We start from the raw sequence: 23813 nt of genomic DNA on the forward strand, positions 1-23813 counted from the left end.
GTGGCTCAGTCAGTTGAGCATCTGACTTCGGGTCAGGTCATGATCTCACAGTTCATGAGTTTGAGCCCCGTGTCGGGCTCTGTGCTGACCGCTCGGAACCTGGAGCCTGCTTCGGATTCTGTGTCTCCCTCTCTCTGCTCCTCCCCCGCTCACTCTCTCTCTCTCTCTCTCTCTCTCTCTCTCAAAAATAAATACATTAAAAAAAAAAACAAAAAAAAAACCAGCCTGGGTTGAAGGTGGGCTTGGGGAGATGTATCCGGATGGAGAGAACACGGCAGAGCTGCTCCAGTGTGCTGAGAGCATAGGGCCTTGGGGAGGCAAATGAGTTTTGAAGGAAACGTTTGTGTTTTACAATATAAGAAAGATTTTCAAGTCTGTTTGGAGATTATCACCGAGTTTAAATATATGAAGGTTCTAATTTTAAAACCCGATTTTTAAGGGAGATAGGACACTGATAATATAATTTGGGAATGGGGGGAAGAAAGCAGCTCTGGAGTCATGGCCTACTTCTTGTCTCCTCTGTCCGCATAACCCCCAGTACATAGATTCCACGGACTTGGAGCCCAGCACCCTGCAGGAGGAGCCCGTACGCTACCACGAAGCCTGGCAGAAGCTCTGTAGCGCCCAGTGAGTAGTGTCCTCTGCCCGGCTTCCAGGGGCTCGGGGGTGGGCTCAGGGAGCAGAGTGCCGGGCTCTTGTGCACCAGTAGTAGGTAATCTACTTTTTGAATGGCTTTTGATTACCGAAAGGGCCGCAGTCTGGATGATTTAAGCCTTACAGAAATACAGCTTATCAGCACAGTTGAATATGAAGAAAACATGACATTTGTCGTATGTATCTACTCATGAGGCTTAAAGATTTTCACCAGGGCGGGGAGGGGGGCGCCTGGGTGGCTCAGTCAGTTGAGCGTCCGACTTCAGCTTGGGTCATGATCTGGTGGTTCGTGAGTTCGAGCCCCGCGTCGGGCTCTGTGCTGACGGCTCGGAGCCTGGAGCCTGCTTCGGATTCTGGGTCTCCCTCTCTCTGCCCCTTCCCTGCTCACGCGCGCTCTCTCTCTCTCTCTCTCGCTCTCTCTCTCTCTCTCTCTTGAAAATAAATAAAGATTAAAAAAAAATTTTTAAAGATTTTCATCTGGAACATTTGATGAGGACCCTTCAGTGGAGTCTCAGTTTGTTTTTGGCAGCCATTACTTATAATGCTAGAAAATCACAAAATTCTAGATCACTGGAACAATTGGATGTTATGGGCCCCTATAGCTATGAACGAGACCCCAAGCTCAACAGGCCATCTGAGAGGACAGGAAGGCTCCTTTCCCGTTCAGGGGAGCACTTTAAGCCAAGAAGTAAAAAGTTGCATTTATAGCAATATAACCTATACTAAATATTAGGAAAGAATCTGTGCCACCTCTTACCTGTAAGCGTTTTGTAGCATTACTCAAAACCATTTTGTGTGCATCTTTTTTTTTTTTTTTTAATGTTTATTTGCTTTTGAGAGAGAGAGAGTGCACGTCGGGGAGGGACAGAGAGAGAGGGAGACACAGAGTCCAAAATGGGCTCCAGGCTCTGAGCTGTCAGCACAGACCCCGACGCAGGGCTTGAACTCATGAACCGTGAGATCATGACCTGAGCCCAAGTGGGACGCTTAACTGACTGAGCCACCCGGGCGCCCCTTCATGTGCATCTTCTAAGTTCATAGTATTTGGTGTTTATATACAGCTCACTGGCAGTCTTGCAATCACGATATAGTCCCAGTGGCAAAACACGCGGAGTGACTTCGTGGCATCCGTGTCTTGGGAATGGCTCCTTGGGTGCTTACTGCGAGTTGGGCTGGTGGGCAGGGTCCATTGCCTTGTGGTGTGCTCTCTTGTACAGTGGAGTGCTGGTTCCAGGGGGATTTGGTGTTCGGGGGACAGAAGGAAAGATCCAAGCCATCGCCTGGGCTCGGAAACAGAAGAAGCCTTTTTTGGGTAAGGAGTAGGAGAGGTCAGGAGAAGGTGCCACATGGGAGCCTGTAAATAAAACAGGGAGGTCACTGGAAGCAAGCTTAGGCGCCCTCATTCTAGATGTCAGCTCAAGTAGAAGCCAGTTTGGTTCTGTTTGGGAGAAATTCAGACTCCCTTAAGCGTGAAAAGTTTTAAGAGCTCGTACGTTTGTCCACGTGTCCGTGTCGTGGAATTTGGAGAGAATGAAATGGCAATCAGGAAATTCTGGCTGTTCGCTGAGCCCGGCTGTTGGGCAGGACATGTGAAGCTGGGTTTTATATCCTCACTTGGAATTTGGGCCAAGTGGTTTTGGATGCTTCCTGGTGCTGCAAATTGTAGTAATTTTCAACTTGATCCCTTGTAAATGGGAACCTAATGAGAGGATACGAAAACTTGAAGTTTTAAATAGGAGTAGAGTGTTGCTTATTTCTAGAACCAAATAGCTTCTAAAACTTGGCATCTTCATATGCACTTACATCCAGCGTTCGAAAGCTGATACAGATGACACAGCAGGGGGTGCATGTTTACAGCAGGAAAACATGAGAGTTTGTGATTGTCCTTTTGCGAGCAGACAGGACACAAAGTCCAGGACAGGCTGGTGGGAAACGTAGGAGCTGCCTTTTTAATGGAGCTTCATTTGTTTTTCCCCTCCACCTGCAAGGTGTGTGCCTAGGAATGCAGCTGGCAGTGGTTGAATTTTCCAGAAATGTGCTGGGATGGCAAGGTGAGTGTTCGTTAAACTTGTTACATTCTTGCCAAAGTGTTTTCCTGAAGCGCGTGAAGCCTGCTCCCTCCTGCGTGATGGTAGAGGAGGGCAGGCCTGGTCTCTCCGTACCTGGCGGGGAACAGCAAAGGGGAACCCTGTGTGCACTGAGGGCGCGCGTGGCTCTGCCAGCCCGACCACAGGAAGGAGGGGTCACAGCTGAGCAAGCAGCCTGGGCTCTCTGCCCCTGCATTTCCTGCTCTGCAGATTCCCGCATGCCCACCCCCGTGGCCACCATCCCTGGGCTTCTGCCGAGCAAGAAGCCGACAGCTCTGGCCTGTGTGAGGCTGTGCGGTTATCATGAGCTTGGGCCCTGGAGCTGGTCAGACCTGAGCTCAAATTCTGAGTCACTTATTGTGGGTGATTTTAGATAAATTACTTAGCCCTTTTGGCTTCTGTTCCTTCTATAAAATGGGGTGATAATGGTACCTATTTCTCATGGTTGTAAGAATTAAGTGGAATAGTGCATGTAAATAGTCCCAGCATAGTGTCTGGCAAATAGGAAATACTCCGTAATATTGGCCCTGTGCCTGGCTAACTGTCCAGGCCACCCGAAAACTCCGTGGCTTCCAACGTTTTATCGTGTCTCCGTATGCTGTGGGTTGAGTGGACTCGGCTGGCTGGTTTTCTGCGCCCTGTATCTTGAGATCCTGCCCCCCATCCAGCTCTGCCCAGTAGGGATATCCAATTGGTTCTCTCCACGTGGCAAGGCTCCTCATTCACAGCCTGGCGACCTACCAGCTTCCAAAATGACCGGCCCAGTGTGTAGGCACTCAACTAGCTTGCTAATGTCCCAAGGCCAAGAGCAGTCGGTGGGGGACGGAACCACACAGCCCGAGGACTGGGGCAATGGAAGAGGCTAGTCTCTGTAGCCCAGCTGATAGACATGAGGTTTTCAGAAAGACCTTACAAGTTGTAAGAAAAACAAAGCAAGCGTCCTGAGGCGTGTAAAAGCGGCCTGGCTCCACAAAGGATGAGCGGCTCTCCTGTGGCCAGCTGACTGTTAGGACTGGGTTCATTGCACATGTTTTCTGAGAGTCACCCTGAGGGCATGGTGGCTGCTTTATAGGCAGCATGCCCTGTAGTTCTGACTCCTGAGCCTCTGGCAGGCACCGTCTTAGCACCCACCACCCTAGAGCTGGCCCTCTGGGCACCCTGGACCCTTGCCCAGTTACGGTCTGTCGCCCACTCAGGTCCCCAGGTGGGTGAGTGACTTGGTGACAGGCTTAGCTTTGCTTGGGACCTGGCCGTGGTTAGAACAGTACCTAGCCTGTCACACAAAAGGAGCCGTGCTGTACCAGGAACTTGATTCTTCTAGTCTTTGTGGTTTTGCTTATGGTTAGACAATAAATTCAGTAAAGGAGAGGAAGGCTTATTTGGGTGTTGAAATCAGTTCTGATGTAGCTGCTGAGGGAGGCAATGGGGCAGTGCCATGTAGGATGCACAGGAGGACAGGAATGTATTCCAGCCCGGAGAGATGCAGCCTGAGAGGAAAAAATGGACAGAACAGTGTAAGAACTGTCATAAGGATGCGTTATCTAAATAAAGGTTATGAGGTTGTGCCATTGGTTTTGATTTCCCCATTTTGTACAGCTTGACTTCCCAGAGAGTTAACAGATGTGATGGAAAAACTCACCTGTGTTTGTGCATTGAGTCCTTCACGTCTTAACGTTATCCTTAGTTTTGTTCTAATCACCGAAGGATCGCTTTACATCGAGGAGGGAAATTGTGAGTTAGGGCTTAGGAATGACACTTTTCAATAATCAGGTTTGTTTGTAACTCTTTTCGTAACATAAGTGTTTTGATTTTTCAGATGCCAATTCTACAGAGTTTGACCCTAAGACCAATCATCCTGTGGTGAGTCCAGGGTTTGAACGTTACCAGGGCTTAGAAGGGTGTGGAGGGGGCGGGCACCGGAAAGAGACCCGTGGATCCACCCAGAGAACCCTCAGACCGGATAGAAAGAACTTTTTTATTTTTCATTGTGCAGTTTCTCACTTCTCTTCCCAGTTCGCAACAGAAAGTTTTTAAGACGGGTATCACCCCAGCCAACCAGGGTGGTTCCTGATTAAAATCACTCTTCATCCCCACTCCCCTTAGCCCCTAACTCCCCTTAGCACTCTAACGATCGTTTTGTACTGACACGAAACACCCACATGGGCACTTACTATGCGCCAGGCACTGTTCTCACCACTTAACGTGTTTTCATTCATTCCATTCCCGACAACCCTGGGAGACGGGCATGTTATTCAGGAACCATGGAATATGGTTCTGATGTGTTTAACGGTAACCAAAGCTTTTGGAGGCCCCCGTACCTTGTGTGATGTCTCCTGTCAGAGGCATATGGCTCCTGGGGAGGAATAGCGCCTTTACCCATCTTTGAATCTCCTATCCCGGGGGTGACAGGCGGGCTCGTGGTACCAGAGACACTGTGATAAACAAAGTGGACCAAGCTCTTGATCTCAGGGCATTTAAACAGCATCAGGATATGCTTGTTGACCTGCAGTTGAACTTTGCTAATACTAAGAGCTCAGGAGGAGAAGAATGAAGGGTTTAAAGTGTGCAGCCTCGGGGTGGTGGGAAAGCAGGGCCCAGATAGGGGCCTGGAGGCCTTAGAAAGTGCTCAGAGGAGCCCGGGACCGAGCGGTGGGCTGGGCTCCCGTGGCAGGGGGGCCTCGGCCTCTCCGCCCCACACACGTCCGCCAGGCTCCCGCCTAGACCCAGCAAACCCTGGAGAAGCATCCCTGTTCTCTGAGTGGCTCATGAGTCCGGTGGAGGGGACACGTGCTGTGACATCAACATATCCTGTCTTGCATCCGTGCCGCTACGTTAGTCTCCAGAGCGTGTTGTGGCCCAGCAGCCCTCATGGTCCGAAGTGCTGGGGGCAGGAAGGGCCACGGGCAGGAGCAGCTGTGTTCGGTCCTATAGCTCAGGAGGACAGGCTAAAGGATTAAGTTGCTACCCAACACAGGTTCACAGAACGATTATGGGGAGGCATTTCCCCAGTGACACACATCTCTTGTAAGGAAGGGCTGGGGAATCAGAGCCTCCTGCCAGGCTCTTGTCACTCAGTGTAGGCAGTCTGCTAACGGAGGCAGAGTTTGGTAGCGTGTGTTTGTTTTTTGAACACCTCCAGGTCATAGACATGCCAGAACACAATCCTGGGCAGATGGGCGGAACCATGAGGCTGGGCAAGAGGAGAACCCTGTTCCAGACCAAGAACTCGGTCATGAGTAAGAGCGGCCTCTCACCGGCCCCGCCTTCAGCTCTGCGTGCCCAGGACGCACGTCTGGGCTGCTGCTGGGGCTCCGAAGAGCCAGGCTGACTTTTTGGTTTTGTTCTTGCTTTTGAGGTCTTTTTTTCCCCCTTCCTAGTCACATTCTTCTAGGATGTGCTGTAATAACCAGAGAAGCAGTGTGGCTCTTAGAAAGCTTGCAGGCAGTGCGGTCAGGGCCCTGGGGGCCTTGGGTGTGGGCGGCTGACCAGAAGGAGGCAGGTGAAATCTCCCCACACAGTCTGTCCTGTACCTCGTCTGTTCGGTTGAACCGAATTAAACTGCCAATGTCGGCGATTTCTGTCCCCCAGAAAGGCAGTTTCGTATGGTCCAACCTAACAAGGTTTTAGTCGAAAAGTACTAATACGCGCTAAAGATTTAGAGAAAATTGGGGCGGGGGGGTGGAACATGTAGGAGAATTACTCCATTCAATCTCATTTTCTTGCCCACTGGGAAAATTCTGTCTTTACCAGCCGGGGCCCCATGTGTCTGTCAGTTTGAGTCACTTGAGTAGGTGGCCTTGGGGTCCTTCCAGCTCTGTGTTCTGTGGACTTGGGGGCCTCACCCTGCAGCCCTGGTGCCAAGGCTTTTTGCGCCTGTGACTTAACCGCATGGCGCTGCCCCGAGGACCATCCCTGTAGCTCTGGAAGTGTCTTTCTAGGCTTCCACTGTTTGATATGTCCTGGTGTGTTTTCCAAGGCAGTTTCCAGCAGGAAAGTGCTCTTGTGCCTCAGTAATCGAGGTTGGAGGGTGGTGATGGAAACCGCTGTTCTGGTTTTTCTTGGTGTGGTCAAAACAGTCCAAGCCCAAGAATTCATGCAAATGGTGCTGCTATAGGCAGGAGGCTGTGGTTGCCTGGAGAATCCTAGAAATGACCTTCAAAAGGCCTGGCTGTGTAGGCGATTCAAAAGTAAACTGGGAAGCAAGAGGCGGTAGTGAATAGATTGTTCTGGGAAATCAGGACTCTTTACGGGAGCATGCTTGCTTTTGCCAGGGAAACTCTACGGAGACCCGGATTACTTGGAAGAGAGGCACCGCCACAGATTTGAGGTAAGGGGTGGAGCTTCGTGGCTTTTAAAGAGGTAAGGGGTGGAGCTTTGTGGCTTTTAAACCTTCCTCCTTCCGGTTACTCTAGAGAAGTAGGCTGAGAGGTCAGTCAGCTTACTCTTCATGTTTCCATAGGTGAATCCAGTCCTGAAAAAGTGTTTGGAGGAGCAGGGCTTGAAGTTTGTTGGCCAGGATGTTGGGGGAGAGCGGATGGAGATCGTGGAGCTGGAGGGTGAGCGCGGGGTGGCTGTGCGCGGGCGGGGGGTGGGGTGGGGGGTGAGCACTGGCCTGATGGTGGTAGGGAGGGCCCCGGCCCTAGTGGGGTGCTCTTGGAGAACGAGGCACCCGGAGCCCTGGGGAGCCTGTCCTTCCTCAGCCAGCACTGCGCTCCTGGCCTCGGTCCTCATTCTCCAGAATGAGAGCTTGGACTTGGCCCTTGAGCCCCACTTCCGATCTTGACGACTTGCGGACTCGGTCCCACGGAAGCCAGGGAGCAGGGGGAGCTGGGGCGGGAACCCCCGAGGGGAGGCAGCGAGCAGGGCGACAGCATCCGTTCTCCCCGTTCTCTGGCTGCCTTTCTCTAGGTTCTGATTCAGATGCTGGTTTTCGATCATTTTAAGGGTCCGTAGAAAGGTGAAACATTTGACAAGATTTGCTCATCCGTTGTATTCTATGCACATGACGAAAGCGCTGCTTCTGCGTGTCTGTTTCAGAGCATCCCTTTTTCGTTGGAGTCCAGTACCACCCTGAGTTCCTGTCCAGGCCCATCAAGCCTTCGCCTCCGTACTTTGGCCTTCTGCTGGCCTCCGTGGGGAGGCTCCCGCATTACCTCCAGAAAGGCTGCAGGCTCTCGCCCAGGTGCGGTCACTCCTCTGTAGTCCATCGGGGTGTCCCCTGCCCGTTACTGTGGTCTCCCTGGTGTTCCCGGCTGCTTCTGTGCCGCCTGGACCCCCCCCTGTGGTGGCCGGGGCCCCTCACCGTAGCACCTGGCCTCCGGGATCCCATGTAGCAGTAGGACCCTGGGTCCGTGGGGAACTGGCTTTCACGGGCTGGCGGCCACAGCCCTGGCGGATTTCCTGCCCCGCTGCGACTTTATCCTCACCCTGAGCTGGTGGGTAGAGTATCAGGACCACAGTGTAAATTGAACGTATATCTTTTGTAACTAGAAGAAGAAAATCCCTCTACAGCTCCATGCTAAATACTTAAGGCAGGAAAGCGTCTGATTCCTGCTGTGTGTAGGCAGGTGTCCCTGTGGTGATGGTGGCTAGAAAAACAGAGAAGGAAAGCGTGTGTTTGGTGGGAGACGATGAATAAACCATCTGAATTCCACAGGGACACCTACAGCGACAGGAGTGGAAGCAGCTCCCCGGACTCTGAAATCACCGAGTTGAAGTTTCCGTCAATAAATCACGACTGATGATGACGTAAGTGGTGTTTTTAAGCTGTAGTATTTTTGTTTGTTTTAATGGCAATAATACTAGAATTGCAAGGATATCGCGAGGGTTCAGTGTGGAGAACTTTATCTGCCCAGAATGCAGGTGGTAGGGTCCGTGTGGGCATCAGCCAGGTGAGAGGCCCGTCTGAGTTACAGCGCCCCCGTCCCCCTGCCTCGGGGACCCCAGTGCAGGGCGGAGGGGACACGAGTCATTGGGCAGCTGTCTTGTTACCGATTGCTTCATTCAGGTGCCAGTCTGACCAAATCTGGGGGAACTGGGTTCTCAGACCCTGTTATTTCATGTAGCTGTAAACTTAGAGATCGTGAAGCAGGTGACGGGTATGACAAAGCGGTGTTGGTCACTTTTACAGAAACTCAGGCTTTCGTCAGGAAGTGCTTTAAGATTGATACCTACAACGCTTTTATGTTGACTGCTGCTTATTCTCGAACTCCCTCAGAATCTGAACAGTTACCGGGCCAGCTTTGAACGTTAGTCTTTATGGTGACAGGGTTTGTACGTCTATAAAGTCTGGTAGCCTTGGGCACTGCCGTGAATTATATAAAATATCGTGATAACCGAGTGAACCGTGTCGGCAAAAATCCACATCTTGGTGGTGGGGGTGTCGGAAGGGGGTTGGGGTGGCAGGAACCCGTGGGGTCTGAAGGAACCAGGGCTGTCTCGCGGTCCCATGTTTGGGGGCCCCACCACAGGCGGGCGGCCTCCTGAAGCCTGCGCCCCTCACGTTCACACGCACGGCTGTGCCCCTCCCGCCCTGGACGCTGAGCCACTGGCCCGTGAGAGCGTGAGAGGGTGCTGGTTCCCATTAGCACACATGCACGCGTGCATCGCTCTGCCGGGGGGGCTGGGGGGGGGTGTCTGCTGGTCTGAGAAACTGCGCTATAGACAGCAAGCGTTCACGGTCAGGGGCTGGGTGGCGGGTCAAGTCTGTGGAGACGCTCCCTGCTGCGTCGAGTGGAGGCTCCCCCGCCAGCGGCCTGTGAGGACACCGGGCGCACCGACTGGAGCCCCGGTGTCGGGGTGGAGGAAGAAGCCCCTGAGGTCTGGAAAATGTGTGAGGGTGCGGGAATCCGATGCAGCTTCCGACTCCTCGCGTTAGGTTCCTGCCGCTGGTCCTCACTGAGCCCCTGGTGTAGTTTGCCACGGCAGCCGACGAAATCCTCACTTGTCTACTGGAACATACATCATGTAACTGCTCGCTCTCTGTCTCTCTCTCTCTCTTTCTTTTGTTTAACAGGGATGATTCTTCCAGACAGCCTTCGGACTTGAGAGTTTACAGCTTTGATTTTACACTCAGCTTTTGACACTTCCTTTAAATTATGTTTTTATTAAGATTATTTTATTATGGGGGAAAGGTATTTGGAAGACTCTGTGACTCGCATGTCCCATCCTGGGTATCGGCTCCTACACAGTGCCGCCCCGCGTGGACGCCTGGTGTGGAAACCCCGTGTGGAAGCCCGGTGTGGACGCCCCGTGTGGTCCCCAAAGCTCTTGGCCGAGGAGCGGGTCCCCTGGGCAGGAGCGGATGACGCGCGTGCCGGTGGAGCGCCCATTGGTCACCTCGTTTCTCCAAACTACCTCCAGTCGTGGTGGATCCAGGCGTGTAGCCCGTCGCCTCCCCTTGAATGCCTAGACCGTGGGAAGTGTGTGCCACGCGGACCTAGTGCGTGCGGAGGGACGATTCTGGCGAGTGCTCACGGCGGCCGGTGCTGGGAACCCCTGCTCTGCGGGGCCGCCTGCCGCCCGCTGTGACTGGTACTGTCGTCCAAAGGGAACGGTTAGTTTGGGGTCACGTGGGACAGCAGGTGGCCGGTCTCTCGGAAGCGTGGTTTCCGCATCCCTGTGCTCCGGCCACACTTCTCTTCCTGGGGCTGGGAGATACTCCTTGCATCAAGGGGTTGCTTAAAAAAAAAAAAAAAAGAAAGAAAGAAAGAAAAAAGAACAAAGAATCTTTTGGGGAAACTGCCTCTAAAACCCTCTCATCTACAGACAGCTTTGCTTGAGGGGATTTCTTCCTTCCAGAACGGTGTTATTGCGGTTGAAATGCAATATGGAAAGCTATTTTCTTAACGTGACGTAACAGTAGGCACCGCCGTGTGCTCGTCCTATTCTGGCTAGCCCCCATGTATACTCTAACTTAAGAAATAAATAATGCAGAATGAGCCACGCTTTGTGATGTGCTTGACGTCGCGGCCGGTGGGGAACGTCTGAGTGTGGCAGCCAGACATGTCTTTGTCACCTGAACTCTCAGTACCTGGCTCTCCTCCAGTGGGGCATCCTTTGGTGGACGATCTGATGACACTTCGTTTAAAAACTGAGAGTAGCCATTTTTTTTTTAATGTATGTTTATTTTTGAGAGAGAGAGAGAGCATGACAGAGAAGGGGCAGAGAGAGAGGAAGACACAGAATGTGAAGCAAGCTCCAGGCTCTGAGCTGTCAGCACGGAGCTCGATGGGGGGCTCGAATCTACAAACTGCAAGGTCATTCATGACCTGAGCTGAAGTCAGACATTTAACCGACTGAGCCACCCAGGCGCCTTGAGAAGCCTTTTTTTTTTCTTTTTAACATTCATTTTTGATAGAAATAGCGTGAGCGGGGGAGGGGCAGAGAGAAAGGGAGACACAAAATCCAAAGTAGGCTCCACGCTGTCAGCACAGAGCCCAACGCGGGACTTGAACCCATGAACTGAGAGATCATGACCTGAGCCGAGTCAGATGCTTAACTGACTGAGCCATCCAGGTGCCCAGAGGAGCCTTTCTTTTTTAAAAAACAACATTTTTTAAAACATTTATATGTTGTTTATGGCGGTCCCTCCCTCACGTGTGTGGCCAGGGAGCAGCGGACCCACGACTGTTAGCCAGCAGGACTGCTTTATCCGCAGGGTGGTCTTCCCGCTACCCTGGCCGCTACCACGGCAGCGTCCTGCGAGCTGTGTCCTCCAGAGTGCAATGAGCAATACTGCATCCGTCCTTGTTAGGGACACTGGTGCCCGCCCGCCCCCTCTCTGGCTGCTGAGCTCACCCACTCAGGAGCCGGCTCCTCTCTACAGTCTGAGGCAGAGGCTCAGCCTGGATTGCCCATCAGTGGTCCACAGCCTTTCCTCCCCGACCCTCGAGAAACTGGGTTGGGGAGGCAAATGTCACCATTTAGCCCAGCCCCTCCATCGGGGAGATCCGGAGAAGTGGGCCTCCTTTTCCTTGCACGCTTCCACTCACCCATCACGGCCAAAGCCCAGAAGCTGGTGTTCCCGCCCCCGACCAGGCACGAGCAACCTCGCTGCCTTTGTCTGTCTCCGGTTCTCATGGACCAAAGTAAAATGTGTTCACTCGCAGAGGCCTTCATCCCAGTCTCGGGACTTCGAATGCGGCCGATGGGGTGAATCCTAACCGCGGTCTCCACCTGGTGGTCTCAGCAGACCGTCTAAATCATTTTCGCAATAGCCTTCCCCCAACGGAGGACTCCGACGTGCCCGCTGGTGACAGCAGCGCTCCCCACAACCGCGAGGACTCGGCCGGGTGTGGGGCGGTTTGCAAAGGCCTCACGGCGGGGCGATCTCCCGCCCCTGCATCGGAGAGCACCTCGGCGGACGAGTCGTTGAGTGCTGCCCGCTCGGGTGACCTTCCTAGAGAAGGGACCAGGACTGGCCTTCCGGGGCTTACAAAGCCTGACCCGCCCTGCCACCCTGGCTGTGGCAGTGGGGACCATGCCGGGCTGACGCCGGGACCGGAGGATGGCTTTCCGCACCCAGTGGTGACTGACCGGTGTCCAGAGCTTCTGGGGGAGAAGTTCCTCGGGCGTCCTTCGCTTCAACCCAGGTGGTCCACGCCAGTTCTTAAGTCTGCAGCAGCTCAGCGACATGACTGCGCTTGCCTTGGCAGAAACCGGCTCGTTCCCAGGGAGAGCACGTCTGAGGGTCGTGCTGCCTGGACCAGCATCCAGCACGCGCCCGGCACGTGGAAGGTGCTCAGAAATGGCTCCTCTCCTGACTTCTTGATCAGCACAACCTCTGTGCTGGTTCCCAGTGGCCTCTGGAAACGTGATTCGGGCCCCGGGTTTGGGTGACTGATGAGTGAGAGCGGTTGGGGAGTCATCAGCGCAGAGCCCGACGCGGGGCTCGAACCCACGAACCGGGAGGTCATGACCTGAGCCGAAGTCAGATGCTTAACCGACTGAGCCACCCAGGCGCCCCAAGGGAAGCGTGTTTTGCAGGCCTGCCTGTGAAATGCCGTCTGACAAGATTCCGTGGTTTTCTAGTGGCTCAGACCTAAGTCTAGGCGGCTCCTTGTTTCACCAGCAGATATTTATTTGGCAGCCACTACATGCTCACCATGTCTGAGATTCTGAACTTAACAGCCATGAACAAAACAGATCCAGACCACTGTCCCCCGGAGCATGGATTCTACCGCAGGAGAGGGGACAGCTATAAATAAAAGCTACGGAAAGTGACTGACAAGTGCACTGGGGGAAAAGGTTGGAAGCAGGAAAGGGGGAAGGGGGGTGCTGGGGAAGGAGGTATAATTTGAAGTGGGCTGGGTAGCGAATATCCTTCCCTGTCACTTGAAAGTGGAGCAGAGAGGAAATAGTCCTGCAGCTCTCCGGGGGAGGAGCATTCCGGGGGGGGGGGGGCGGGGAAGCAGCCAGTGCAAAGGCCCTGAAGCAAGTGTGTTCATGAAACAAGCTGGTGGGTGTAGCTGGAACACAGGAGCAAGGGGCAGGAGGGGTTGAGGTCAGATGGGCCAACTTGCGAATTGTATAGACCACTGTTTGGACTTGGCTTCTGATGAAATGGGGAGTTCTTTTGAGTTCTTTGAGCCCGAGCAGGGCATGATCAGACATTAGCTTTCTAGTCTCTGGCTCAGCTGGTGGAGATGACAGGGGAAATGGCCAGAGCAGGAATCCTCGCCAGTGGCTGGAGGGTGCTTGGGATGGAAGTCAGACTCTTCCTGTACAGGTGCTGGGGAGACAGGGCGTGGCTCTCATGACAAGTGCTCCAGCCCCCAGTCCATTTCACTGTCTTATAGATGAAGAAACTGAACAGAGGTAGCAATTTGCCCCAGGGGACCCGGTCTTTAAGGCAAAGCTGGAATGGATTGCAACCATCCAGGCCCCATAGCTCCGTGTGGGAGGAGCCCGGGGCTGGCTCAGCCTCCTGGACAGAGGTGGGCTGGGCGCGGGGCTCAGGGCTCAGCTGCATCCAGCTGGCCGGCCAGATGTCCTCGAAAGAACCATTCTTGCCCCAGGGTGCATGTAATTTATTAAAGAGCTTTGACAGTCACAAGTTCCAGCAAGCCCGGGGTGGTGGCTGCAGGGTGGCCTGTTTGCCCTACAGGCACGGTTACCGAGTGTGCCTGGCCATCTGCAGAAGGGCTTTCCCCGTATGACGCATTCCTTTCTGGCCCCGTCTCGCCACTGGAGTCGCAGACCCCGGGCTGGGCAAAGGGAGCTTCTGAGGAAGTAGGACCGTCCCTCACAGCTCAGCCCTCCGATCGCCCTGGCCAAGTTTTTACCAGTTCTTTCCGGAAGGAAGGTTCCTTGGGGATCGTGTTAAGAGCAGTTTCTCAGCTACACAGACGGGGGTCCGCTCGGGATTGAAGCCCGTGCGTGTGTGGTTGTCGAAGGAGCGAGGATGGTCGCGCTCCCGTCCACCTCTGAACAGCCCAGATGGGTTTTAAAGGGAGGACTTCGGCTCAGACAGGAAATCCTGCATCTGCCAGGGAGAGCTGGCCTGCCGGTGCCCGGCCCTGCTCGCCGACCGAGGCCCTCACAGGACGCAGCAGGTGCGGGAGCCGGGTCCTTGCTGCTTCAGCTGCTGCCGGAGCTGCTCCTTCTCCGCCGTCAGCACCTTCACCCTCTCCTGCAGCGTGCGCAACTCTGCCACCCACTTCTGCGGTGTGTGTGTGGGGGGTGGGGTCACCCCACAAGCAGAGGCCTGAGGTGGTGCCGCCTCGGGTTTGCCCCCTCCACCCAGGGTTGAACTGACGGAGGAAGGCAAGCCCCGGAGGGCCCAGGGGGGGCCTACTCAAGACCACTGGGGACCACATGGCCCTCCCTGCTTGGTGGGAGCCGGGTTCCTGGCCATGCCACCACCCCTGACAAATCAACCCTGGGGGCTGAGGGAAGCCGCTTGGCCTGAGGGGCCTGCCAGCATCCCAGCCCCCGGGGCCGGCCGACTCAAGGGTTGGGTGGGCGCCATCCGGGCATGTCCCTCCCTCTCTCCGCCAGCCCCTTGCTCTCCTCTGCTTTTCTGCCATCTGATGTTTCCCTCTTGAAAAGGCTTTTTCTTAGGACTCTGTCCAGCACTAACTGCCCCCCATTGTAAGGGCCTTCCCCTAAATACAGTATAGTACGGCCCCGTCTTCAGGGTGGTCTTAAAGCTTCTCAATATTCCATCCCCCCACCCGACCCCAGCTCCCCCAGCCCACGCGGTGGAACATGGGGTGTAGCAGGGTTATTTCAGTGCTCCCCCCACCCCCCGTGTACTTGCGGGTGATGGAGCACTGAGGGAAACCCGGTGGCATGGCCAGGACTGCTGGCCTGTCCCCGCCCCAGCCGCTTACCTGCTTGCACCACTCCTGGATGGCGTGGACAGACAGCGGGCCCTGGATGCTCCCGTCCCGCCGCAAGAACACCTCCCCCTGGTCAGTCTCATAGAGCTGCGGCTCGGCCTGGGCCCTGGGGGCGTGCACGCTCAGGCGGATCACCTTGGTAAGGGCGACAGCGACTCTGGTCGCTAATCCCACCTGGCTGGCTCTTCCGGGCTCCTGGGGCAGCCTGGTGGGCGTGGGGGCAAGGGGCACTTCTGGCCTCTCCTTCGGTCACTCTGCCCGGCCCCCCTCCGCCCCCACCCTCTCCCCTCGCCAGCCCTGCTCAGCAGAGCCGAATGGGGCCATCACGCGGGGGCCAGACAGACCCAGGGCTCACCTTGAGGGGCGTGGTGGAGGCGATGGGGCTGACCACGGGGATGAAGGAGAGTGTGTAGGCATCGGGGAAGACCTGGGGCTGGAAACCCTGCAGGATGGAGTCCACCAGCAGGCGCACGCGGTCCTCGTCGCGGTGGCTGCAGGGGACGCCCCGCACCAGGCCGCTGTCCTCGACGCCCACGAACAGGCTGCCGCCCTCGCCGTTGAGGAAGGCGCACGCGTAGCGCCTCAGGTGGTGCTTGAAGGCCAGGCTCAGGTACTCGCCGCCGCCGCGCTTGAACTCCACGCTGCGCGTCTCGCTGCCCAGGAAGGCGCCCTGGAAGAGGCGCTCCTGGCCCGGGACCTCCTGGTGCACGATGGCGCTGTCGGAGCGTGCGCCGCTGGGCCGGTCCTGGGACCTCTGCGGGGCCCGTGCCGGGGGGCTGTTGGCAGGGCTGGGGCTCGAGCTCCGGCTGCTGTCGTCCTCCCGCTGGGGTGAGGGGTGAGAGTAAGGAGCCTCGGGTGACAGGACAAGAGGGACGGGACACACCTCCTTCCGCCTGGGGCCCAGCCCGCTGGGGCATCCTAATGCCCCATCCCAGGCGGAAGGGCCTAACTGCCCACCGTCCTGCAGCCAGTGCTGGAAACCTGCTAAGTCAAGGGTTTGAGCCGCCACTGCTCCTTCCTGCTGGGCTATGGTATGCATGGTGAGGACAAGGAGTTCTCCTTCTCAGGTCGGGAGCCAGAACCCCCGAGGCCAATCTCTTCCCACTTAGGTTGTAGACTGGCCTCTGAGGCTCGGGGCCAAGATCATTCCAACAGATAACCCCCTTCTTGTCTCCCTGAAATGCCTGCCTATCGCTTTCTGGACCACTGATCAGTCCTGAATCTCAACCCTCCTCTGGCCCTCCTGAGACCCCTTCCGTGGTTTCTGTTTTGTTCTCGGGCTCTGTGCATGAGCAGACTCATGGCCACCGGCCTCTTCTGGGCCTCATCACGGCCTCCGTACCTCCCATCCACCCTCCTTGCTGACCCTGGACGCAAGAAGATTCTCACTCCTCCCTTACTGGGTTCTCTGCCGCTGTCCCTGGCTCCTTGCTGCCTCCCAGTCTCCAGCAGGGGCTTCCGGGGCTGGGAGTGCCGTGCGGGCTGGGGCATGGTGGTGAGGGGCACATCCCTACCAGCCCTGCAGTTCCCAAAGGAAACAGTTTCTCAGAAACACGAGAAACTGCCACATAAACATGAAGTCAGGCTCACAGGTCTTGAAATGTCAGTCTCAGAGCTGTTCAGTTCTGCAACCATTTGAACACCACGGAGTTTTCATCCCGAAAGGAAAACCAAGATCACCTGTCTCAGAGTGTCCTGCCACAGCTGCAGTGAGTTGACTGCGCCCTCCCATCCCCCATAAAGGCCCACCTTCCCTCCCTCCCCCTGCTTCGGTCTCGAAGCCCTTCCTGGCCCCTGCCCTCTGGCCCAGCTTTCTTCCTTAGCTCCCCAGCAGCCTTCAACCTGAGCTCCAGCGGCACCAAAAGGCTTGCCCTTCTGCAAATGCAACATCCCCCATCACCGTGTCCCCTGCCTAGAACGACCTTGCGCTCCCCGAGTCCCAGCTTAGACTTCAGCCCTTCTGTGAACCTGTCCCCACAGCTCTGTGTCCTCTCACGGCTCCAGGCTGCCGAAGCGCTGTAACTGGCTCTGTCTGGCTCTGCTCAAAGATGAGGGCTCTTTAAGGCAGGGCCGAGCCTTTGCTTTCTGCTGTGCTGCCTGGCCTGGAGCGGGCACTGATGTTGGCCAGCCAAGTGGATGAGGTGGGCCAAGGAGAAAACCCTGAAGGCCCGGGCTGGCCCAGACCCAGAGGATGGAATACAGAAGGGCCCAGGGAGCAGTCCCCACACTTTGGCCCTTCTCCAAACGCTTCCAGGCTGGAGGCAAACTGTGAAGGTCAGGGAGCCTCCCAGGATTCAGCAGGCAGTGCCAGCCTCAGGCTATGCTCATTTGAGTAGCAGCCAGCAGGTTTGCAGATCTGCCCCTGGCTCCTCAAAGACGCACCTCCACCCCTGCCCAGGCTTCTCCCCGCCCCCGGGTGAGGCTCTGGGACTTGCAGGCTTGGTGGCTCCAGAAGCGCCCCCTTTACCTCTCTGCCGCGCGGGGGCCCTCGGCCGTCACCCAACACCAGCTCCTTCCCGCGGGCCACCAGCTCCTTGAGGATCTGGTGCTCCTCCACGGCCATCTGCAGGCGCCAGGGGAGGGAGGCCAGGCTGTCCCTGTGGGTGGTCACCTGCACCAGTGCGTAGGCCTTCCGTGGTCGCCTCACCACCTCGATGTGCTCCCGTGCCACCGGCAGCCCCAGCCGTTCCAGGGCGTCTCGCAGCAGGCAGGTGAGCACAGGCACTGAGAACTGGGGGTTCAGGTGGCCCACGTAGAGAATGTGCGTGCTGGGCGTCACCTGCAGGCCTGAGTCCTCAGGCAGGGACTCTTCCCCGGGGACCTCTTGCAGGGGTGGCGTGCCCAAGAGCTCCATGAGGGGCTCCTGCACCTGCGTTTGCGGTGATCTCTTCCTGGGCGGGGGGGGGGGGTCCCTGGAGAGGTCTCCCTCAGAAGGGCTTCCGGGATTCCTTACTGCTGGCTGTTCTTCCCAGGGCCTCCCAGGGGACTCAGGGGGTGCAGAGGCTCCTGGGAGGTTCACAGATTGGCAGGGGCTGGGCAGAGCCAGAGGGAGGGAGGGAGGGCAGAGGGCCAGCCGGAAGGGGCCTGCCACCCACCCAAGCCCAAGGCCTAGGACAGGAAAGAAGGGAGTCAGCCAGGGCTGAGGCAGACAGCAGAGCATGGGGGCCTGCCCCTCCATTCTACAGGAGGGAAGACCGAGGGGATATGCCCAAAGAGGGGCCGAGGGGACCAGAACTCAGGTCTTTGAGGGCCCCACCACAACCCTTCGTGGGCCCCAGACGTCCTGTCTTTCCTCTCCAGTCCACAGGCTGGAGGCCTCCCAGGGTTTCCTGCCCCCCAGGGGTCCCTGCTGCCTCCAGGCCCCAGGGAAACCTTTTCAAGGGGCCTCTGGAGAGGAAGCTTTAACCCGGGGCTTGGATGACCAGCAGCAGCCACACCGAAGCTTCTTGCCCCGTCTGAGCCTGGTGTGAGCCCAGCAGAGGCTCTGAAACAGGGCTGGGCCAGAGGGTTTTTAGAGCAGGGGACACTGATGAAAGCTTTGGCCCCTCCCCAGAAAAACGGCCTTCCAGTTTGAGGAGGCTCACGGCCCTTCTTAAGAACTCCCGGTCTAAGACCGAATCCTCTGATTTGGGTCCCGAGAGCAGAAGTGAGGAGGGGCAGAGCTGGCGCCCTTAAGGACGCCCGCTCCCGCAGGGCCAGGGGCCTCATGCCCGAGCTGTGCACAGACAGAACCCACAGGAGCCCTCCACTCACCCCCACACACCCGGCCTCCGTTCTGGGCGGCAGCTACCACCCGCCTGCATCTTTTCAGATTGAATTCTTGAGACAGTCAGGCCTGGCGACCAGCACGGCTGGGGTGGGGGCATTCAGGGCAAACAGGAACAGGAGGAAAAGGGAGGCCTATGACCCTCATGTCCTGAGGGTTCCTGGTGGAGCGTGGGGGGTGCCCGCCCTCAGCTCCCACAGACTCCTGACCCCTGGCCAGCAGCTCCCTGGTTTGGGGGGGATCTTGGGGGCTCCTCGGCGGGCAGGGAGAACAGGGGCTGCAGGAAGTGGGCGGGGCCTGCACAGCCACCTCTGTGATCTCACAGGAGTCAACAATGACTTCCTGCCGGCCTCAGGCCCCCGGGTTGGGAAGTCAATCAGGAAAACTCCTCCCCCCCGTTCCAGACCCCCAAGGTAGTGAACACACACTATGGCTGGGCTGTGTGGCTCCTTCTGGGCAGCTCCCAGAGTCCAGGGGCTGAGAACGTACTTCCTCCTTCTGTAATGTCTCTCCTGTCCCTGCCCCAAACCGTGACCGCGCAGGTCCTCCGGTGCCACGAGTCCCCATCTTCCCCTTCGTGACCAATCCCAGGCTCCGCTGAGCACTGATGACCCAGCTACTCCCAAGACGGATCTGAGCACACACCGCTGGGCCCAGGGCTGCCCCGGACCCCAGGCCCCCTGCTCCACGCCAGAGACGGAGGTTGCTGTCCGGCCGGAGCCCTGAAAAATAGGTCAAGATTTGCCACTTCTTTTCAAGGACAGGGTTGTCACCTACTGTTTGACAGGGGCCAAGACATGGGTGATACACAGCCTTTATTAAAAGCAGAAATCTGTTCTGGGGCGGGGGTTTTGGTAAATGCTTTCATTATGCAGATGTAGGTAGCTCATTCCCACGCGGCTTCTGGAAGTCCTGAGTTGGAGGGGTGGTGAGTGTGGAGGCAGATGCTCCAGACTGGGGAGGCTGGGGGCAGCGGGGTGCTTCCCTTCTCTGAGCAGCCGTTCTGGAGATGCTAATGGAGTTTTGTTTCCCTCGGGGACGCTGAGGCAGAGGCTTGGCTGGGGAAGCCCAGAGAGGAGACCGAGGCGGTCAGGCGCAGCGTGAGGCTGGAAGAGCCTGGCAGGTGCCCTCCCCGTGCCCACCCCGGCATGACGGCTGGGAGCTCCCCATGCCCCCCCTCCTCTCTTTCAGGCCTGTCGAGACTCTGCCAACATGAGCTGCTCTCACGGCAACCACGCAGCAGGGGCTGTAGCTGCCGAAGAAGAAGGCTACGTGGGGAGAGGCGCCCTGACAGACGGAACATGTGAACATGTGAACCAGAGGACGTGACTCACTTCTCCAGGGGCCTTGCTATCAGGCAGCCTTTTGCGTGAGGTTTTCCACGCTGATCTGCGTGCCCAAGCTCTCCCCACTCTTACTGGGGGTCTCTTTAAACACCTGCATTACTAATTTCCCTGGGATCTTTAACCACCTTACGTGAAATGAACATCCGTTCCATTTCCTTTTGGGGGGGGGCGGTAAAAACTGTCATTGTAAGCACTGAATACATTTACAAAGTGATGTCTTAAATACTGAAATGTGCTGCAATATCACTGGGTTACAGCATCAGGCTTTCTAACAGTACTGATGGCACTTTGCAGGTGGCCCGGCCGGTGGCAGACACAGGCCCGGTGTTAGGGATAAGCAGCCCCTTGTAGTCCCCTCACTGGATGTCTGTGGCCTTATTGACAAACCCTACTTTGCACTAGAGGGAAAAAACTCTTGAATCTAAGATTAAGAATGTGAGGTGGACCCAAAGATGAGGGGGAGAGGGAAGCTATGGATAAGGTTCTTCCCGTGTTATCTGGAGAGTGTCCACTTGGTGGCCCCACACGGCCACGATCCCCGAAACCACATCAACAACGGGTGTCTGCGCTGACTGCCCAGCGAGGCCAGCCAAGGAGCAGAGGGGCAGGGGCAGAGGCCAGAACTGAGCTCAGCCATCATGTGGGAGAGGACAGGATGTCCGGAGAGCAAACTCGGGAGCTCGGGGGAGAAGTGGTATGGACCCAGCCTTTGCCATCTGGGCCCCACGGCGGCGCTCCAGCCCATCTGGAACCTTCCCCTTGCGTGTGGGCATCTGCCTGCTGATTCCCGCCCACCTCTGGCAGGGTCCAGCCCCAGCTACCCACAGGTGTCTTGGGTCCGGTGTCTTTACACTGGGACTTGTCAGCTGTGGGTCGCTGGAAGCACCTTTGGTGCTTTGGTGTCACAGGCCCGGCACAGATGCACAGTGTGTGACACGTGGCTGTCGTGGTCCCTGGTCTAGAGGTTTCCAGCTGTGGAGCTTCCTGATAAAATGAGGTGACTTAGGGCAAGGAGGCTGCCAAAAGCTGAGGGACGATGAGGGGAGGGGTGTCTGGGCTCTCCGACACCCAAGAATGTTCTCCAAGGTTTTAGCGTTAGATGCAGGGAGGAGGGGGGAGTCACCTTACGGCTCTTCCTGAGGAGGGATCATGGCATCGGTGTGAGGGTAGAAACAGTGTCCACTCGGACGACCAGAGCCACAGCCCAGAGATCTCAGGTTGTTTCACAAAGATGTCACCGAGGGATGCTGCGGAGGCTCCTGCTCAGGACTAACGGCCTGACAACGTGAAGGTGACAGGGACCGTGTGGCCAGCAGCAGGGAGGGGCCACAGGTGGGGAGGGGGCAGACAGTTCCTGAAACCATTCAGCCCTCAGTAGAGCCTGGACTCTTCCATCATCTCCTGAAGCACATGAACCTCCTGCTGTTCCTCAGCACCGGAGTCAACGCCCTCTCCTTGTGGTGGTGAGTGTGGCACGTGAAGCTGGTGCCGGGGGGCCTGTGACCCCCCCCCCCCAGTCCCAGATGTGTTCCCATTTTGTGGGCAGCTGGACTACTGGGGGTTCATGGAGTGGTCTCGCCTGCCCGGCAGGTGTTTGGGGATGCCAGAGGCCACTTCAGCTTCTCCGCAGGACTCTGGGTCACTATCAGAAGGCTTGGCTTTGGGGGGCACCAGGGTGGCTCAGTCGGTTAAAGCAGCCGACTTTGGCTCCGGTCACGATCTCACGGTTGGTGGGTTTGAGCCCCGCATCTGCTGTCAGTGCAGAGCCTGCTTTGGATCCTTTGTCTCTCTCAGTCCCTCCCCTGCTCTCTCTCTCTCAAAAATAAATAATATTAAAAAAAAAAAAAAGGGGCGCCTGGGTGGCTTGGTCGGTTAAGCGTCCGACTTCGGCTCAGGTCATGATCTCACGGTCCGTGAGTTCAAGCCCCGCGTCGGGCTCTGTGCTGACAGCTCAGAGCCTGGAGCCTGTTTCAGATTCTGTGTCTCCCTCTCTCTCTGCTCCTCCCCTGTTCATGCTCTGTCTCTCTCTGTCTCAAAAATAAATAAATGTCAAAAAAAAAAAATTAAAAAAAAAAAAAAAAAAAAAGGCTTGGCTTTGAGAAACAACTTCAAAAGTCTTTTTTGCAGTCCTGACCCCAGAAGTTAGGGCAGTAGAGCGAAGGGGTAACCATCTTCTCGCCTCCTACAGAATCTGACACACGGGTACCTTTCTAGTTCTGTTCCTCGGGAAGCCGGATGAAAGGGGAATGTCAGCTGTCTCAAGGCAACGTCGCTCATGGCAGGAACGGACCGTAACTGTAAATTATCTGGACCAGCCGCTTTGGGCCTCCTCAGTGCCGTGACTCAATGGGGCACGTCCCTTGTAGGGACCCGGAAGTGATGCCTGTGGAGTAGCTGTGCCGAACTGGGGAGCTCTTGCTCCCTCGGGGCGTGATGCTAAGCCAAGGCGAACCCCACGGCTCCCCGATGTGCCCCATCCTCTTGCCACCTGGGCTGTCACCTGGATGATGGCGGGCCCCGCCAGGACTACCCCACCGAGGAGGACTGCTTCATGCTGTCCTGCGGGCGGGTGATGGTGCCTGACAGCCTTCAAGGTGGGTCTTGACTCTGAATGATCAGCAGGATCCGAGACGGTGGCCCCAAGAGGGTGTGACAGGCACCCCTAATTAGCTGTGGAGTTTGGGCCGAGTAGCTCTCTCCAAGCTTCAGTTTCGCACTTGCAGATGGGAGGAACACGGTCGTTCTGGAGGGTTGTAGGGAGGTTGAAGTGAGATGCAGGACATAAACCACTCGGCACAAGTGTGTCAGCACAAGCGTACGTTCTTGGAGACTGGGGGGCAAGTGGGGTGGACGCCGATTCGCTCCGTAAGGTGCAACCCCGCGGTGTGCTTGGCTTGTCTACATGTGCTGGCGTTACCTTCAGTCCCCGTGTCTCGTGGGGAAGGGGCACACCGCTAAGTTCGTTGTGGGGGTTCAGTGAGGCCCTATTTGGCAGTGAATGAACACAGCTTACCACCCCGGTGCCCAGGAGCCTGTGGAGAACGGTCCTGTTCTGGTTCGGCGGCCCTGGCCGTGACGGCATCCCAGGGACCACGGTTAGAACCCACAGGAGCCAAGTGGAAGACAGGTTACAAGTCAGTCACCACGTCTGAACCAGCCATGGTGAGCGCTGGGAGGGCCCTCTGGTCTCATCTGAAACCCTCATACCACCCGGGCCCAAAGAAGTGAAGTGACCCGCCCAAAGCGTCACAATAAAGAGACTGGCTAGAACCTCAGCCTTGGCCTCGGCGTCAGATTACTTGGCTTCAAACGACTGCTTTGGCGCTTCCTCGCCGTGAGCTAAGCGTGCGTTTCCTGATCTGTAAAATGGGTTTGCCGTGAAGATTTAACGAGACGATTCTAATTCCTGTGGAGTAGTTCCCGGGGCCCTCGGTGACGTAAGAGTGTGAGGTTTTCCTGCATGGCGCTGCTGCCCCCTCCTGTGACCCCCATAGAAACGGGGTCCCACGTCGGCACAACGGGTACCATGCCAGCTCGCTGGCCCGCACATCTCCTCGCCCCACGACGAGGAGGAGGGGGACGAACCCGGCCATGGAGGCTCTTGGAGCTGTTGACC

General features: G+C 56.6%; 2 protein-coding genes and 1 long non-coding RNA gene across 8 annotated transcripts in view; 2 read left to right on the forward strand and 1 right to left on the reverse strand.

Annotated features, from left to right (window-relative positions):
• CTPS1 (CTP synthase 1) overlaps positions 1–10681 on the forward strand; it is a 30684-nt gene extending 20003 nt beyond the window's left edge. For all 3 annotated transcript variants that reach the window (XM_042949873.1, XM_042949871.1, XM_042949874.1), the window contains 10 exons: positions 539–627; positions 1872–1966; positions 2643–2705; positions 4558–4601; positions 5881–5977; positions 7013–7068; positions 7201–7297; positions 7779–7923; positions 8398–8489; positions 9757–10681. In XM_042949873.1, coding sequence (XP_042805807.1) covers positions 539–627; positions 1872–1966; positions 2643–2705; positions 4558–4601; positions 5881–5977; positions 7013–7068; positions 7201–7297; positions 7779–7923; positions 8398–8482 — 771 coding nt within the window. In that variant the 3' untranslated portion in view covers positions 8483–8489; positions 9757–10681. The remainder of the gene's footprint in view (positions 1–538; positions 628–1871; positions 1967–2642; positions 2706–4557; positions 4602–5880; positions 5978–7012; positions 7069–7200; positions 7298–7778; positions 7924–8397; positions 8490–9756) is intronic.
• SLFNL1 (schlafen like 1) lies at positions 9831–19096 on the reverse strand. Of its 3 annotated transcripts, none has more exons than XM_042949876.1 (5): positions 18839–19096; positions 17553–17976; positions 15441–15908; positions 15077–15220; positions 9831–10420 (listed from the first exon to the last, which is right to left on the reverse strand). In XM_042949876.1, exons 1-5 carry the CDS (start codon positions 18949–18951, stop codon positions 10298–10300), a joined length of 1272 nt encoding a protein of 423 aa, XP_042805810.1. In that variant the 5' UTR covers positions 18952–19096; the 3' UTR covers positions 9831–10297. The 3 variants fall into 3 exon arrangements, with proteins under 3 accessions (XP_042805810.1, XP_042805809.1, XP_042805812.1); XM_042949875.1 differs by lacking the exon at positions 9831–10420 and adding an exon at positions 13757–14403 and having other exon boundaries at positions 18839–19094; XM_042949878.1 differs by lacking the exon at positions 9831–10420 and having other exon boundaries at positions 15082–15290; positions 18839–19095.
• An 83-nt stretch (positions 19097–19179) lies between these two features.
• LOC122226537 lies at positions 19180–22446 on the forward strand. Of its 2 annotated transcripts, XR_006205657.1 has the most exons (3): positions 19220–19584; positions 20043–21660; positions 22386–22446. It is a non-coding gene; the product is annotated as an uncharacterized LOC122226537 (long non-coding RNA). The 2 variants fall into 2 exon arrangements; XR_006205658.1 differs by lacking the exon at positions 22386–22446 and having other exon boundaries at positions 19180–19584; positions 20043–20420.
• The last annotated feature ends 1367 nt before the right edge of the window (positions 22447–23813 follow it).

Source organism: Panthera leo, chromosome C1 (genome assembly GCF_018350215.1).
Source record: "Panthera leo isolate Ple1 chromosome C1, P.leo_Ple1_pat1.1, whole genome shotgun sequence".
NCBI lineage: Eukaryota > Metazoa > Chordata > Mammalia > Carnivora > Felidae > Panthera > Panthera leo.